The following is a 17,918-nucleotide window of genomic DNA, read 5'->3' on the forward strand; positions in this document are numbered from 1 at the left end:
ATCTCAGTACCTGGGAGGCAGAGGTAGGTGGATTTCTGAGTTTGAAGCCAGGCTGGTCACAAAGTGAGTTCCAGGACAGCCAGGGCTACACAGAAAAACCCTGTCTCAAAGAAAGAAAAAAAAAGCTGTCTTTTTTTCACTGAATGGTTTTGGCTCCTTTGTCAAAGATCAAGTGACCATAGGTGTGTGGCACGTTTCTGGGTCTTCAATTCTATTCCATTTATCTACCCATCTGTCTCTGTACCAATACCATGTTGGTTTTTATCACTATTGCTCTGTAGTATAGCTTAAGGCCAGGGATGGTGATTCCCCCAGTTCTTTCATTGTTGAGAATGGTTTTTGGATTTTTTTTTTTTTTGTTATTCCAGATAAATTTTGAGAAATGCTCTATCTCTGTGAAGAATTGATTTGGAATTTTGACAGGGATTGCATTGAATCTGTAGATTACTTTAGGTATGATGGCCATTTTTTACTATATTAATCCTGCCAATCCATGAGCATGGGAGATCTTTCCATCTTCTAAGGTCTTCTTCAGTTTCTTTCTTCAGAGACTTGAAGTTCTTGTCATACAGATCTCCCACTGCTTGGTTAGCATCACACCAAGATATTTCATATTATTTGTGACTATTGAAAAGGGTGCCATTTCCCTAATTTCTTTCTCAGCCCCTTTATCCTTCGAGTAGAGGAAAGCTACTGATTTGTTTGAGTTAATTTTGTATTCAGCCACTTTGCTGTATACTATATCATCTGAAAATAGTCATATCTTGACTTCCTCCTTTCCAATTTGTATCCCATTGATCTTTTTGTTTTGTTCTGTTTTGTTTTTTGTATTTTGGTTTTGTTTTGTTTTTGATTTTTTTGGTTTTTTGGTTTTTTTGGTTTTTTTGGAGACAGGGTTTCTCTGTGTAGCCCTGGCTGTCCCGGAACTCACTCTGTAGACCACACTGGCCTCGAACTCAGAAATCCACTTGCCTCTGCCTCCCCAGTGCTGGGATTAAAGTCGCGCACCACCACCGCCCAGCATATCCCATTGATTTGTTTTGTTGCCTAATTGCTCTGACTAGAGCTTAAAGTACTGTATTGAATAGATAGGGAGAGAATGGGCAGCCTTGTCTAGTTCCTGACTTTAGTGGGATTGCTTCAAGTTTCTTTCCATTTAGTTTGATGTTGGCTATTGACTTGCTGCATATTGCTTGCATTATATTTGGGTATGGGCCCTGAATTCCTATTCTCTCCAATACTTTTAGCATTCTGAGAGTTTCCTCTTCATTTAGCTGTTTGCAAGTGTCTGAGTTTTTTGTTATAATTAATTAACTTGTATTTTCACTCCATATTTTATTCTTCCTTCCCCAATCTACCCTCCAACTGTTCCACATCCCATACCTGTTTGAGTTTTATGAGGTTTGAGTTGTCAATTGTTGACCTTAATTTTGGGGTAAATAAAGTCATATTCCAAAAGTCCTTTCCTACACTCATGTCATATATGATGCTGTCTAGATTTTCTTCTAGCAGTTTCAGGTTTCTTCTAGAATATTTCAGGTTTAGTGTTCAAGATTTTGATCCATTTGGAATTAGAATGTACAGCATGATAGACACAGATCTAATTTTCTTCTTTTAAACATGGACAGCTAGTTTCCCCGGCACCATTTTTTTAAAGTGCTTTCTTTTCTCCAGCTTTAGTTTTTCAATTTTTGTCAAATATTAAGTAGCTGAAGTTACATGTACTCATTTTTGGCTCTTCAACTTTCAGTGGTGGATGTGTCTGTTTTTGTGTCAATACTGTATTGACTTGTGACTTTGGCTCTGTAATGTATCTTAAGATTTGGAATTGTTTTCCCTTCAGCACTTTTTCTTCCTGTTCAGGTTATTTTTTCTACCCAGGACCTTTTGTGACTTCATATAACACTTAGGATAGTCCTATTTCTGTGAAGAATACGATGGGGATTTTAATTGAGATTTCATTGAATCTATACGTAGATTGATGGAATAGTTATTTTCATGGTATTAAATCTGCCCATCTTTGAACATGTAATGTCTTTCCATCAATTACTGTTTATGGTGGAGAAGAGTTAATGACAATAACAAATTCAGTGATTTCACAGAAATATTGAGGTAAACTTGCATTAGATGACACTTGTACATTTTTCTTGTTTCCCTACAATGGCTCAGAGATAGCATCATTAGAATACTGATTAGAGAAAATATGCATCACAGATTTTTAGAGCTAATAGCATCCATAATTAAGTAGTAAAATGAGGAGGGAATTGGGAAAATGAGAATAGAGAGAGTAAAGTATGAATGAGAAGATTAGTACATGTTTTATGGGCATGAATAATAGTAGATAAAATATCTTACAGCAGTTCACCAAGGCATTGACAGGGGTATATTCTGTGCAGGCAATTGTCTCCAGGATGCCCAGGGAAATTCTCCACTCCAAGCTCCTGTGCCTCTTTTCAGCTTCCATAAACTCACCTGGTTATGCTCCAGTCATCAAGCCACCCACTGCTTGCCTCTCTGTACACTGGGTTAAAATATTTCCACCTGCTGTTTTTCTAGTGTCCATGTCTAGAAGGGAAAGAACCTCATTGGCTGCTACCTTTGTCCTTGACCTGATGCAGACAAGATGGTGAAACTTGGTGCTAGCTTGGCTATTCTTTTGGAAAGAAAAATTCCAATAAGCTTATTTCTTTTTTCCTTTCTATGCTAAATAATAGTAGAGTCTACTATTCCTTACTGGGACTCTAGTCTTTCACTGAGTCTTTTAATCCATCATCACACCCAGGAATCCCCTGAACCATGAATATAGTTTTTAAATTTTATATTTCCAATTTAAGGAAGAGAATTTTATCTACTGTATGTAACTAAAGCATGTTCACTATCAATGTGTATGTAAATGCTGTGGGTTTTCATTATTGACAACATATCTTTAGGATGAGTTTGGAGGTGTCTATCAGAGACCCATTAGCTGTTACTTTTGAATTTGTAATGATGTACAATGGTGTGGTTAGTAGAAGTAGAAGCCACTTACCTCATGGCATCCAGGTAGCAAAAATAGAGGTAGGATTAAGCCATTGTTGCAATATTACTCCCAATAACAAACCTCCAATCAATAACTTCCTTTCCTTTTAAAAAAATGTTTTATTTTCATTATTTGTATGAATACACAAATATCTACCAATTGAGTGCAGGTGCCCATGGAGGCCAAAAGATTCTATTTGATCTCCTGAATCTGGAGTTACAGGACGTTTTGAGTCATGTAAAATGGGTTCTGGGAACCAAATTCAGCACCTTTGCAAGAGTGTTACATGCTGAGCTATTTTCCTAAGCTCTCTCCAATTAAAGGCTTCACCATGTCCAAGTCACACCACAGGTTAAAGGTCATCACCATTAATTGAATGTGTCATGTACAAGCAATAGCAACATCCAGTTATTTATGGATAGAAAAACTGTTCATTAATGATCCAGTTCTATGCTTGCTAGAGTGGTAGGCAAAAATCAGAATTATAACTTACACATGTCTGATTTTCTTCAGACTCCCCAGTCCGTATGCAGTGAAAGTTGTGGTCCTGGATTCAGAAAATCCCTCCAAGAAGGAAATGTGATCTGTTGTTTTGACTGCATTCCATGCCCAGAGAATGAAATTTCCAATGAGACAGGTAAGTGTGTGCTGTATGGAAAAATTCTCTACTTCTAATGTAGAGCCCCATTCTTATGAGGATTGAGGGCCTCTGAACTCAGATTCTCACACTTACTGAAAACATTTTACAATGATCTATCTCCCTAGTCCAAGTTGTTTTATTAGTAATAAAATGAATATTAAGTGCAGTGGTGCACACCTTCTGCATTCAGGAGGCAGAGATAAGCAGATCTCTGAGTTTCCAACCAGCATGGTTTACATAACAAGTTCCAGGACAGCCAGGGCTATATAATAAGAACTTGTTTTTAAAATAATTTTATAGCAAATAACTTGCCTTGCCACAGATGTCTTTGATTGCTATCCCAGGGCTTAAAGGACTTTCATCAGTGCTCCTCTCCTTGTCTACTGAGGTTATGGACAACACACAAAGAATGACTCAGTGCATTCACACTCACATTCACATGCTACCTCATTCGGGTTCCAGTACACAAAAGGTGACTGACAGGAGTGATTTGAATGTGAGAATAGTTAAAACTCCTCTCTCCTTTACATACTGGGAGGAGCTCCTGGGGGAGGGGGGTTGGAATGAGACAGACAAAAGATTATTTTAAGATTTTTCACTACCCTGAAGTCAGAGCAAATGTTTCCTTAGTGGGTGTTTCTCCATATATCTCTGAATATGGTCAAGTGTGATCAAATCCTTCAAATATCTGTGACCAAAGAGGAAAGATGGACAAACATGATATGCCACCCTCATTCTTAAAATTCTCACATTTGCCTTCAGGCTTAAAACATAGGCAGCTCTCTATTCCTTCAGAATCAAGGAGGTATCTAAAAATATTTTTCATCCATCTTCAAGGGAACCACTTTTTACCTCATTCTGTGAGTCTTAATTCCCCCACAGTACTGAACTCCACAAGTTTAGGTAAGAAATTCCTCCCAGAACAAAGATTCCATTCTCTCCCCACTCACCACTCACAAGGATGAGGCCATATTGTATTTCAAAATGCAGTTAGTCTAATTTCCAAAGTTCCCATAGTCTATAACAGTCTCAATATTGTTTAAAAGTCCAAAGTTAAAGTCTCTTCTGAAACTCAAGGCAATCTCTTAGCTGTCACCCCCAGTAAAATATGTCAAAATACTGATCATATACTTCCAACATAACATGACATAACCATTTCAAAAGGGAAGAAAAGGACCAAAGTGAAGAAATACTGGTTCAGTGCAAGACCAAAAACCAGCAGAGCAAACCAAATTCTGCATCCCCATTTCTGATACCTAAGTATTTTTCAGTACTCCAACTCCTTTCAGCTTTGTTGTCTGCAACACACTTCTCTCTTGGATTCATTCCACATCTGGTCAGCAGTGTCCCTCAGCAGATATCCCACAACTGTGGCATTTCCACTATCTGAGGGTCTCCAACATAATCTAGACTTCATCTTCACAGCTTCACTCAGTGGCCTCTTTGGGCCCCAATTAAGGGACACCCCTATAACAAGCCTGGTAACTTTCTTAGTTATGGGAGAAGATTCCACAGCTCCTTGAAAGGATTCTTGACTCTAAATCCAAAACCATGTGGGTGAAACTGCCACCACTCTGTTATTTGCTGGGGCTGGAACATGGCCCCCTCATTCAACTACATCTTTATTTGCTTTCTTTTGTCAATGGTTTCTTTTACTGCTTTAGCTTTTCCTTAATTTCTTTCCACAGTTTGGAAGCTTAGCTGGGTGAGATCTTTCCCTGAGGTCACCACTCACTTAATTTATTTAGCATCAGGCATTTCTTTACATGTTTTATCTCCTGAACACTGGTCTTTGCACCATTATATTTTCTGGTGCTCATAATCTCCTCAAACCATACATTCTGGTTTTTTCCTTGCTCAGATTACTTCTTTTCATTATAGATCTGCATAAGGGTGACCACTAACAACCATGTAGCAGTGAATACTAGACAGTATTCACTTCATTTAAACAGTATTTAGACTGTTATAGACTATGGGAACTTTGGAAATTGGACTAACTGCATTTTGAAATACAATATGGCTTCATACTAGTAAACACTAGACTGTCTTGAAATCTCCTCTACCAGTACCATTAATCTAAATTTCTTCAATTTATCCACCGACTGATTATGTTTTACACAAACCCAGAAAGCTGCCACATTCTTCTCCAAAATATCACAAGAGCAATCTCTAGGCTAGTTAGTAATGTTCTTCTCCTGGGAAGCCTCTTGGGTCAGGCCATCATAAGCTACATTGCTCTCTGCACCACTATCTTCCATGCTCCAACTAAGATGGCACATTAAGCCCCGCTTAAATCATCCAACCACTGTTTTGGCCTCACATTCCTACAAGAAACATGGTCAGGCCAGTCACAGCAACATCTCAGTCCTGTTATCAACTGCTGATTTGGATACTGTTCTACTGCTGTGAAGATCCACAATGACCATGATAACACCTATAAAATAAGGCATTTGTTGTGGCTTGCTTAGTTTCAGAGGTTTAGTCCATTATCATCAATGTAGGAAGCCTGATGGCACACTGACAGATATGGTGCTGAAGAAATAGCTCAGAGTTCTACATCTGGATCTGCAGGCAACAGGAAGAGAGCCACTGGGCCAGACTTTGGCTTTTGAAAGCCTCAAAGCCTACCCCCAGTGGCCCCTCTGACAAGATCACACCTTCCAATCCTCAAGTACTGCCATTCACTGATGGTACTATGTATCCAAATATATGAGCCATGGGTACCATTATTATTCAAACCACCACAACACACATGGTATGCAAGTGGAAATGAGAAGACAACTGTGGGAGATCAGTTCTCTCCTTTCACCTTTTTGCAGGTCCAGGAATAAAACTCAAGTTGTTAGGCTTGCAAAGCAAGTGCTTTCCCCAACTAAACAATCTTGCCTGTGGCTCCAACTGGATAATTTTGGTTAAAAATACAACTCCCTCGCCACAGGCACCCTTTAGCTTCTACCAGAGTATGTTGATATACACTGAATTAGAGTTCAGGGCAGCTTCTGTGGATGTTTAGAGTGTTCTGTGAACCCTTGCATTCTTAGTATATGGGATAGACTTTAGAAACAGGAAAACCAAGTTTTCTACTTTCTCAAGCACAGTGGTGATACTGATGATAGTAGTAGAGTGGTGAGGAGGGGTGAGGTGTTGCTCGCGTGCACACGCATGGATGTATCACTCTCCACCTTCTTTTTTTGAGACAGGATCTTTCACTGAAACTGCAGCCTAATTTGGCTTACACTAGCTAGCTAGCGAGCTTGAGAGACCTTCCTGTCTCTGCCAAACCAGTTCTGAGATGATAGGTGCCTGGAGCTGTACTTGTGCTTTTATATGGGTGCTGGGAATTGAACGCAAGTCCTCATACTTACATGGCATATATTTTACTAAGACATTTCCCAGCCCCCTCCGTGGATTTTGTCTATGATCTACTCCCTTTTTCCACTTTAATAAGTAACTTGACACAGCTGTCACCATGTTCCTTCTCAGCATCTATTTCATACAGAACATCAGAATCCCTTCTCAGTTTGCTTCTAGGACCTGCCACTCAAAAATATTTTTAAAATGTGTTCTCTAGTAGTTTTATACATGGATCCTCCCATATCCCCTTCTCAATTTCATGTCATCTTTATTTTTTTGCTTGTTTGATCGCTTTTGATTTTATAACCCACTAAATCCAATTAGTGCTGCTAAAACACACACGTACCAGAAAATGGTTGACTTACCAGGAATATCCCAGAAGGAAACTGACTTTCCTTCCTCCAGTCATAAACTCCTCACAAGCCTCGGCTAGAGTGGGAGCTCATAAGCCCCTCCCTGATCCATATGAAAATGTTAGCTGTCTTAATCTTACGCAAGTCTTGTTCAGGCAAACACATCTGCTATGAGTTAATGGGTGTAGCTGCCATATCATGTCCAGAAAATAGTCCTGCAGCATTCCTCCTCAGTGTTTTTGCTCTTATACCCTTTCTACCTCCTCTTCAGTGATGGCCCCTAGGCTTTGGGAAGAGGAATGAGATATACATGTCCCATCCAAAACTTTGGTTTACTGGGGTTGTTTCTGGAGAGTCTCCTTTCTCTTTGGCTTTTTACCCTAGAGTGGAGAGGAAGTGATATCCCACTTCCTTAACATTTTGTTTGGTGGTCTTTGTTGAGGTCAGCTGAATCATTTGTAAATCTAACATTTACTATCTTTTAACAAGGCATAGGCTAAAGAAGAGAGAATTGCAATGGGGAGATGGCTCAGTAAGTAAAGCTCTTACCCATAAACATGGGAGCTTTGGTAAATTTTTAACAATTGTGAACCTCCCTTCTCACCCAGGGCTGCTGGCCATTGACAGTCAAGGACAAAGAGAGTGGGGGTGGGGGAAGCTGGATCCAGAGGATGTGAGTACAGATGGTCAGACTGACTTCTAGGATAAGCTTCAGTGAGACAGCTCAACTTTATTTAGGGTGAACTTTATTTGCTAGGCAGGTTCTTGTAAGGAAAGAGGAAGTTGAACCTATAATCTGGCCATAGACTATGTGGGAAGTACAGACAGTAAGGACTAATAGGAGAGCTTTCCAGACATGGACTGCAACCTTAATAACAGGATCTTCCAACAAACAATCACATAAAAACCAGGTGTGGTGGTGGCCTGTGCCTGTAATTTCAGCATGGGGGGAGGGGGGCACAAATGCAAATCCATGACACTCCCTGACCCGTCAGACTAGCCTAATCAGCAATCCCCAGAGAGACCACATATTATAAAACAAATTAGATGGCTCATGAGGAATGTACCTTAAGTTGACCTCTGGGTGCCATGTGTACAAATACAAGCATGCATACATATTCATGCACACATATGCACTAGCACAACTACAAATATTCACTTAAACACACACAGTATAAAGACTCCAGGATTGAAAGAAAATACTACTGCTCAAACCTCATTACATTTACTTTGAGAGAGAGAGAGTCAATGTGAGAGGGAGTACATATACCATAGTGCACATACAAAATTGGGGAGTCAGTCATCACCCTTCTATTTTGCTTGAGACCATGTCTCTTCACAGATGCATTAGCTAGGCTAGATGTCCCACGAGCTACTGAGACAAATTCTGTCTCTGTCTCCCATCTTACTGTAGGGGTGAACTGGGATTACAGACATTTGTGCTGCTACATCCAGCCTTTATCTGGGTCCTGGGAATCCAAACTCACATCATCAGGCTTGTGTAGCAAGTGCATTTACCTGGTGAGCCATCTGTCCCCAGTCCAGGAAATGCTTCATAGGGAGTCAATACTGGAACAAAACTGAAGCTATGCAGTGTATGTTCCTAAGTTTCTGGAAATGGGAAAAATGATGGTATCAGAATCTTCAAACCAACATATAATTGAACGAGGAGGAGAGATCATAACTTGTCCGTGTCATGATGCAGTAGTTGCATTATTCCCTGCATAATGTTCTTTCATTTGATGCCTGAAGGAACAAAGGAAGGCTATCAGGCTAACCTACTCAAATAAGTGGGAGAAGAAGAGGGACTGTGAACAAAAGAATAAAGAACATGAAATAACAAAAAATGTACATTTCACCAGATGTGGATCAATGTATGCAGTGCTTAGACCATCAATATGCCAACACAGCACGGGACCACTGCCTCCAAAAATCTATGACCTTCCTGGGTTATGAAGATCCCATGGGGATAGGTCTGTCCTGCACAGCCTTGTGCTTCTCTGCATCGTCAGCTCTAGTTCTTGGCATCTTCCTGAAGCAGAAAAACAGTCCTATTGTGAAGGCAAATAACCGCACTCTCAGCTACATCCTGCTGGTCGCCCTTAACCTCTGTTTTCTCTGTTCTTTTCTCTTCATTGGCCATCCCAACACAGCCACTTGCATCCTACAGCAGACCACATTTGGAATGGTGTTCACAGTGGCTGTTTCCACTGTCTTGGCCAAAACTATTACTGTGGTTCTGGCCTTCAAGGTCACTGCTCCAGGAAGAAGAATCAGGTGGTTGTTAGTAACACGGGCACCTAACTTCATAGTTCCCATCTGCACCTTGATCCAGATTATCCTGTGTGGAATCTGGCTGGCAAACTCTCCTCCCTTCATTGACACAGATACACATTCTGAACGTGAACATATTGTCATCATGTGTAACAAGGGCTCAGTCACTGCCTTCTACTGTATGCTGGGATATCTGGGGGCGCTGGCCCTGGGAAGCTTCACCATGGCTTTCCTGGCCAGGAATCTACCCGACACTTTCAATGAAGCCAAGTTCCTGACATTCAGCATGCTGGTGTTCTGCAGCGTCTGGGTCACCTTTCTCCCTGTCTACCACAGTACCAAGGGAAAGGTCATGGTGGCTGTGGAGGTCTTCTCCATCTTGGTCTCCAGTGCAGGACTTCTAGGCTGTATCTTTGCCCCCAAGTGCTACATCATTTTGTTAAGACCACAAAGGAACTCTATTCAGGGTCACAGGGACAAAATACATTATAGTTATAGTTATAAGACTTAATAAACTTTTTATTTATTGTTCAAGTTAGAACATTATTACATTTTCATACATATATTTTGTTCCTATTCATCCCCCTAACAAGCTGATAATACCCCCATCCCCTCTATCTGTCTCCTCTTGTTCCTTATCTTAAAACAATCTTTATTTCTATATTCATATGTATGTTTCATTACCCCCCTCTTTCCCAGCTCCCTCACTTTCTTCCCTCTCTTGGCTACTTTCTACTTTCATGTGATTGGGGAGAAGAAAGAATGAATGCCAGCTACATACGATATTTATACTTATGACCATGGCTTTAGTCACACAATTTAACAATTTCCAAATCCATAATTTTCCTTTTAAATGTCATGACTTTATTCATTTTTAAGGTTGAATAAATGCTACTGTAAATATGTTCCATACTTACTTTATCAATCCACCTGTTGATAGATATCTAGCATTCTTCCTTTTGAACCTACTGTGCAAGTACAACAACAACCGTGGATGTGCAAATATCTTTACAGATGTCTTCTGGGTCTCTGTGCCCAAGAGTGGTATAGTTAGATTCAATAATGTTCTATTTTTAATTTTTTAAGTAACTTCTATACTGTCTTATACCATAGTAGAAAAAAAAAGCCTACTACATGTAATAGAAATCACAAAGGAAAGAAGATTATGTGTCCAGTCAGCTTTCTGAGGTTTCAGAATTTATGGAGACTGGCAAAGAGATCAATGAATTTGTGGCACTTATTTTCCCTATGGTCTAAGCTATTGATGAAATTCACCACCATCTACCACCACTACATCTCCAAAATCCAGAAGAGACACATAAACCAGAAGATGTGTAGCTTACAACACAAAACACAAAAAACATTAAAAAGGAAGGCAACGTTCTGAGATAGGTAAAATATCAGATGAGTGTTTCAAAGTTTTCTTATTAAAAAAATGATCAATGACCTGAAAGTGAATATTCAATGGGAAAATTAATCCAATACAGGACCTACAGAGAAAGTCATCAATACAAAAGAAAAAGGCAGCAAAATAGATGAAAAAACTCAGCAAGATGAAAGAAAACTTAAGCAATGAAGCTGAGAAGAGGAGGGCCAAAGGGGTTAAAAATGAAAACAACAAAACCAAAAAAGCATAATGAGAAGCATGGACAATGGACTCAAAAAAACAGAAGAAAGAATATCAGGATAGAGAAGAGAGGAGAAATAATACATATAGACACTAATAATCAAAAAGTAAATTATCATAACCGCAATGTCCAAGGAAGACCAAACCCAAGAACCCATAGGACTAGTGAAGTAAACACCAAAGGTACAGCATTTCCATTCAACAACATTAAGGCAGAAGCTTTCCCAAGCCCAGAAGAAACAAACATTCAAACATAAGTGACATTCAGAACCCCAAACTAACGCAATCAGGGAAGAACCTCTTAATGGCATCTTATAGTCAAGATGTCAAAGATACAAAGCAAAGAAACAGTATTAGATGCTATAAGGAAAACACCAACTCACCTACAAAAGCAAAGCACCAGAGTTAGATGCTATATAAGGAAAACACCAACTCACCTACAAAAGCAAAGCACCAGAGTACTATCAGCAACCGTGAACCAAGAAATCATGAAATGATGTAATTCAAGTCTCAAAAGCAGGTAAGTGCTAGTCAAGACTACTATGCAAGCCAAGTGGTCTTCTGAATTTGAAAAGAAATAAGGACATTTCAACATAACCACAACTGAAGGAGTCCCTGACCACCAAGCCAGCACTGCAGAAGACACTAAAGGAATACTGTAAGCAAAAGAAGAAATTTCAATCACATTGCCACACAGGAAAGAATGGATTTAATGAACAGGCTAGCTGGAAGGAGCCCGTTATATCTAACAAAGTAAACCAGATACTAATGTGGGACAATATAAAGAACAAACAATAATCTAACCAACAAAAATGACAAAAAATTGTCGATATTTCTCAATGATAATCTACAAGTAATGGCCTCAACTTGACAAAAAAAAAAAAGAGAGAGAGAGAGAGAGAGAGAGAGATGCAAACTGATTGACTGGATTAAAACCTGAAAAGAAACTTCCATGGAGAATGGTGGAAGGCCACCACTTGACAGAGGTGACTAGGAAGAGTGTGGAGGACTAGGGGCTGTGAAATTACTCTGTATGGTATTTCAGTGAGGTCATTACATATTTGTCAATTCTTACCTAATGTAAGGCACAAAATATGAAGCCCAGTTTGGTACACAGTGGGCACACATACACCTGCAGCATTTGGAAGTTTGGTAAAGTGGGCACACATACACCTGCAGCATTTGGAAGACTGTTGGGAGGGCAAGTTGAAAGGTAGCCTGATTTAATAAAGAAGAACAAGGAAGAAATAATGAACACTAATGTGAAGTGTAGACTTTGGGTGAGAATGTGTCACTGTGGACTGTACCACACACAGCACTGTAATGGAAAAATGTTGATGGTGGGAGAGGCTTACATGTGATGGGCAAAGGGAGCAATGAAACCTCTCAACATTCTTATAAATTTCAAGCTCTAAATAGTTTTGAATCAGGGTTTCTTTGTGTATCGCTGCCTGCCCTGGACCTAGCTCTATAGACCACACTGGCCTCAAACTCACAGAGATCCATCTGTATCTGCCTCCCAAGTGCTGGGAGTAAAGACATGTCACCCACCCAGCAACTAAATAATTCTTATAAAATGAAAATACAATCTATTCATATATTTAAGGGGGGGAAACCTAGATCCAACTCTATGCTCTCTCCAAGAAACACACCCTCACTGATAAAAATCAAAAGATGGAAAACATTCTTTGTTTTTTCTGCTTCAAAGATGCTTAATTTCTTTTTTTATTTTTATTTTTTATTTTTTTTAATTAGGTATTTTCTTCATTTACATTTTCAATGCTACGCCAAAAGTCTCCCCCACCCCACCCCCACTCTCTCCCCCACCACCACCACCACTCTCCTCCTCCCCCCCACTCCCACTTCTTGGCCCTGGTGTTCCCCTGTACTGAGGCATATAAAGTTTGCAAGACCAATGGGCCTCTCGTTCCACTGATGGCCGACTAGGCCATCTTCTGATACATATGCAGCTAGAGACACGAGCTCCGGGGGGGTACTGGTTAGTTCATATTGTTGTTCCACCTATAGGGTTGCAGATCCCTTTAGCTCCTTGGCTACTTTCTCTAGCTCCTCCATTGGGGGCCCTGTGTTCCATCCAATAGCTGACTGTGAGCATCCACTTCTGTGTTAACATTCTGTCAAGAGCATTAAACCAAACACACCAAATGTTGTGACTCCAACTTCATAAAACAAACACCAAATGGAAAATTGATCCTTATATGATAGTAGTAGGTGAATTCAATACTAAACTTTCATTTAGAGAGGTCATCCAAACTAAAAGTTAACAAAGATATACCGTAGAGGAAATGGATTTAGCATATACAGAATATTCCGTTCAATTAATATTAACAACCATATTTAGCTATACACAGTCTGCTAGCAGGAAAAGGTGCCAATCAAGTGAGCAAGTCTCCTCATGTCAATTAACTTAATCCAAATACTCCCTAGAGGCCCATCTCCCAGATGACTCTAGATTTCATCAAGCTGATAACAGAGGTTAACCATCACAACTACCATGTTAAGAACCCAGTATTACTCTGTACTGAGGTTATTAGTAAGGTCAGTGTGCATTTTAAGTTTATTGGTCCTAAATTTTATGATTACATAAAAGGTAATGTGTTTCGTCCTGACATCCGCATAAACACGAATGACTCGCTCATTCACTCATTACTCTTCCTGTGCTCCTCCCACACTGTCCCTTTCTGGTTGGTTCTTTACTCTTCCATTTCTGTGTCACACGGATTACATTCTTCAACTCGATTATCTTTCTTTCTTTTATTTTTGTTTCAAGACAGGATTTCTCTGTGTAACAGCCCTGTCCTGGACTTGCTTGGAAGACCAGGCTGGCCTTGAACTCAGATCTGCCTGCCTTTGCCTCCCAAGTGCTGGGATTAAAGGTGTGCACCACCATACCTGGCCCATGACCCCTATATTTTCATAACTTATAAATACATAAATGCACACACACACATACACACACATACACAAATATTTATCATTTGAGTCTAAGTTTTGCGTAAAAGAAAACATTCAGTACTTGTCTGCGTATTATTCTACCAAACACGACTTCCAGTTGCATCCATTTTTTCTGCAGCTATCATGATTTATTCTTTACAACTAAAAAAAAAAAAAAGAAATCAATCCATTGTGACCACACACCTCTGTGCATTTTTTGTTGTAGTTGTTGCTTTTCTAGGTTGGTGCTCCTTCCCAGGCTGGCCTCAAACCTACAATCTTCCTGCCTCAGCATGCAGAGTACTGTGATTGCAGACTTGTGATCACACCTTGTTTCCATCTCTCAAGTTCTCTAGAAGCTGTTTCTCTTCTCAGTGACCCTCTGCCTTCCGTCTCGAATACCCTTTCCTATTCTTTCCCAGTTTTCTCATCCATGCACTATCTACAGCGATTTTTTCTCTTTTTTTTTTTCTTCTTTTTTCTTCATCCCTCCCAACCCCCACCTTTCCTATCGGTTGCTTTGTCTTCTTGTCTCTTTCACAAGTCTCTATGCATTCTCTACCAGTGTACCTTCTGTTTCTCCTAAACTGTTGTTCTCTCACCAGAAGCCACAGTTCTCTTCCTTTTTCCCTATTTCTCCAGAAGACAAAAATCTATCTCATCTCACTACCTTGTTCTGCACGCAGAGTTGGCCCTCATTCTTGCCCCAGCATTTTTCCATCCTTTTCTCAGCTGTTTCTATCTCAGATTTTTGTCTAGTTTTCTCTTCTGCAGTACCTGTTCCTTGATACACACGCACACGCCCCCATTGTTTGTTTTGAAACTGGGCCCTGCTTTGTATCCCAGGCTTATATGTTCTTCCAGTCTATTGGCTTCTTCCTCCCTAGTGTTAAATGACAGTCATGAGTCACCATGCCAGGCTCTGCTCTTTGTACCAAGAGTCTTTATTTTTGGATGTTGCCTGAGATGACCTCTTCTCCCCACTCTCTGATTCTCATTCTTCCACGACACTCGGTTCCTCTTGCATACTCCCAAAGATGGCAAAGTCTAACCATACATGGATCCTCTGGCTTTGGTTTCTGCGTTAAGTAATCTGGTCACTCAGCCTCCATCTTGGAGGAGGATGTTTTCCTATACCGCTCCTAAAGGAAGTGACCGCACACGAAATCTTAGGTCTCCACTATCTCAAGGGAATATAAAGACCCCAGGGTGGGCTGCAGGTTGCTTTAAGCAAGGGACTACAAGGACATCCGCAGGTTTCTGCTCTACCCTCTGGCTTGGACAGCAGCAGAGAGGCTTCATCTAAGCTTAATAATTTCTTTCATACAGGTCAGCCTGTATCTGCTACCACCAACGTCCTGGAGAGCTACTATAAAGTAGAACAAAGTGAAGGCACTGACTGAGGAGCAGGGAGTATCTTCATGCTGTGGTGCTATACGGGCAAGAGTTGACATAAATCTTGATGTGGCAGTGAGGAATCCTGTCAACAGAGTAAGTTATGGAGAGGAACTGCTGTGAAGGGAACTTAAGCTCTGGAGCAGAGAATTCATCGCTGTTGACGTTTTATTGGTCCTTGGAGCCAAAGCTCCCCACCAGGCCCCAAGGTACAGCCTGGGGTTGGCTTGGGCCAGATGCAGATTCCACTGCTCGCCCAGGTTCTGTCAAGCTGCTCAAAAGGATAAAGGGAGAGGAACAGAAGGGAAACAGATCATCAGTCTTCTTCCTACCTTGAGGTAGGGCCTCCCTGTCTCCCAGAATCACCAGCCCAGCATCCGAATATTCACAATGCTGGCAGCAACCCCTCAACATCAGTCCAAGGTTGTCTATGTGGCCCGGGTGTGCCCATTGGTCAGGCATGCTGCTGCCCGGCTCCGCGGCCCATTGGTAACAGCAGATCTAGACCCTCGAGCCATCCCATTCTTCAGCTGTGGACCTTCAGAAACTGGCTCGTCATCACTGGAGTCTGGTTCTTCCACATCACTACGAATGTCCTCTCTCATCTATGAAAACAGATGGGGCCAGAGCTCAGAACAGAGGAAGGAGCTCTGGGCCAAGGAGGGGTCCTGGGAGCTGACCCCGTCAGTCCTCCATACCTGACCCTTATGCAGGAAACTGTAGAGCATGCGCAGGATGAGGAAGAACCAGTACACATGAAGAATCTGTAGCATCACCAAGAGCACAATAAAGAAGTAGTAGCCAAAGAAGGGGCCCGAGTTCTTGATGGAGTCATACACAGACGTGTAGATGACCCTAAGGCAGGAAGCAGAAAGGAATTTCACCAATTGGTACAGCTCCTCATTCCATTAAGTAGCATAAATGGACTCTGTGCTCCCAAACCTCCCTGGTTCCCTCATCCTTACATGGTACCTCTCTTCCTCTGCTTATACTAGGACAGTGGAACATACAAGTTTGCCAACTGGCCTTTCTGAACTACAAACTCCAATGCAGTACCTAGTGTCCCACTGGCCCTTCTCAGTGACCCTTTATGGTTACTCATCTCTCCTTAGATACACATTGACTCTTTGCATCAACCTGAGACCTACCTACTCATCTCACAGAGCCACCAGAAGCCATTCAGAAACAATGTTCCTGAACCTGCTGCTCCTGTACGGAGGTACAGGAACCACCCTCTTGCCAGCTGTCCCCAGCACAGTCTTTGACCCCAGCTCTGATTATACCATCTCTTTTGTAAGGTCACAGCTCTTGTTTCCTACACATACCTATTACCATCAAAACCAATCCTGCTATTTCATATGCAAAAGGAAAAAAATCCAGCCACACACCCTTCATCAATCTTTGCACCCTGCTAATTTCTTTCTTTTCCCCTTGAATCCCTTGTGCCTTCTAGGAGGAGCCCACACCTCTCCCTCCTCCCTCCTCTACATTAATCTCCCTCCTTTTCCTCCTCCTCCTCCTCTCCTTCATCCCTCTTCCACACTCATCTCCCTTCTCCCTCCTCCTGCTCCTCCTTTCTTCCTTCTCCCACTCATCTCCCTTTCTTTTTCCTCCACACTCCTCCTCCTTCTCCATCTTCCACATCCTTCTTTTTTTTCTTTCCTTCTATCTTCTCTATTTTTCTTCTTCCTTTCCTCTTTCCTTCTTACCTTCTTCCATCTTTTCCTCTGTCTTCTCCCTCTACATTCTTTTCCCCTTCCTTCTCTCTCTCTTCCTTCTCACTCCCTGTTCTCTTCTCTCTCCCCTCACCAATCCTGTACCTAACAGGCACTGGGCAAAAACTTTACTACTTAGTTCTGCTACACATTTCATAACTCTTCCATCAGTCTCCAACACACATCAGGGAGCTCCAGGATTTGGCTTGTATCCATACCTTACCTCCAGGTGACCCTGTCCACCTCCTGCTGCAAATGCCTACACACTGGCAACTCCTGCATTTATGCACCACCCTTCTAGAAAGCTTAGCCTGACATACCATTTGCTTCTCCTGTGTCTACAAAGGAGCATAGGCTGCTCAAAACCAGCACAAAGCAGCTGGACACGTGATGCCCCCTGAAGTTTCTCCTAGCCCTGATGGTGTTTCCTTAATCAGGTCTCCTCTAACCTGCTCTGGTTCATCTGCCCCAGCTTCCCAGCATCTGCCTTCAATTCCCCATGACTCCTACCTCCCTTCAGATGACATCCCAGAAGATCCTTCATGACTTGCCCTGGTCACCTACCTGCATTCATCTTATCCTTTTC

The 17,918-nt window shown here is 41.3% G+C and overlaps 2 protein-coding genes across 6 annotated transcripts in view; one reads left to right on the forward strand and one right to left on the reverse strand.

Moving 5' to 3' along the window:
* The window catches only part of LOC110300074 (vomeronasal type-2 receptor 116-like), a 78,823-nt gene extending 63,147 nt beyond the window's left edge, over positions 1–15,676 (forward strand). The window contains exons 5-6 of one of the 5 annotated variants that reach the window (XM_085844228.1): positions 3,533–3,656; positions 15,552–15,676. In XM_085844228.1, coding sequence (XP_085700354.1) covers positions 3,533–3,656; positions 15,552–15,625 — 198 coding nt within the window. In that variant the 3' untranslated portion in view covers positions 15,626–15,676. Of the gene's footprint in view, positions 1–3,532; positions 3,657–9,228; positions 10,476–15,551 lie in introns of those variants that run through there. The other 4 variants (XM_085844226.1, XM_085844225.1, XM_085844224.1 and 1 more) reach the window with 4 other exon arrangements.
* Cers4 (ceramide synthase 4) overlaps positions 13,132–17,918 on the reverse strand; it is a 36,005-nt gene continuing 31,218 nt past the window's right edge. Inside the window, exons 10-11 of the mRNA XM_021169920.2 lie at positions 16,316–16,472; positions 13,132–16,222 (exon numbers count right to left, since the gene is read on the reverse strand). Coding sequence (XP_021025579.1) covers positions 16,046–16,222; positions 16,316–16,472 — 334 coding nt within the window. The 3' untranslated portion in view covers positions 13,132–16,045. The remainder of the gene's footprint in view (positions 16,223–16,315; positions 16,473–17,918) is intronic.

This window comes from Mus caroli, unplaced genomic scaffold (genome assembly GCF_978045245.1).
Source record: "Mus caroli unplaced genomic scaffold, Mus_caroli_1 scaffold_10, whole genome shotgun sequence".
Classification (NCBI taxonomy): Eukaryota; Metazoa; Chordata; class Mammalia; order Rodentia; family Muridae; genus Mus; species Mus caroli.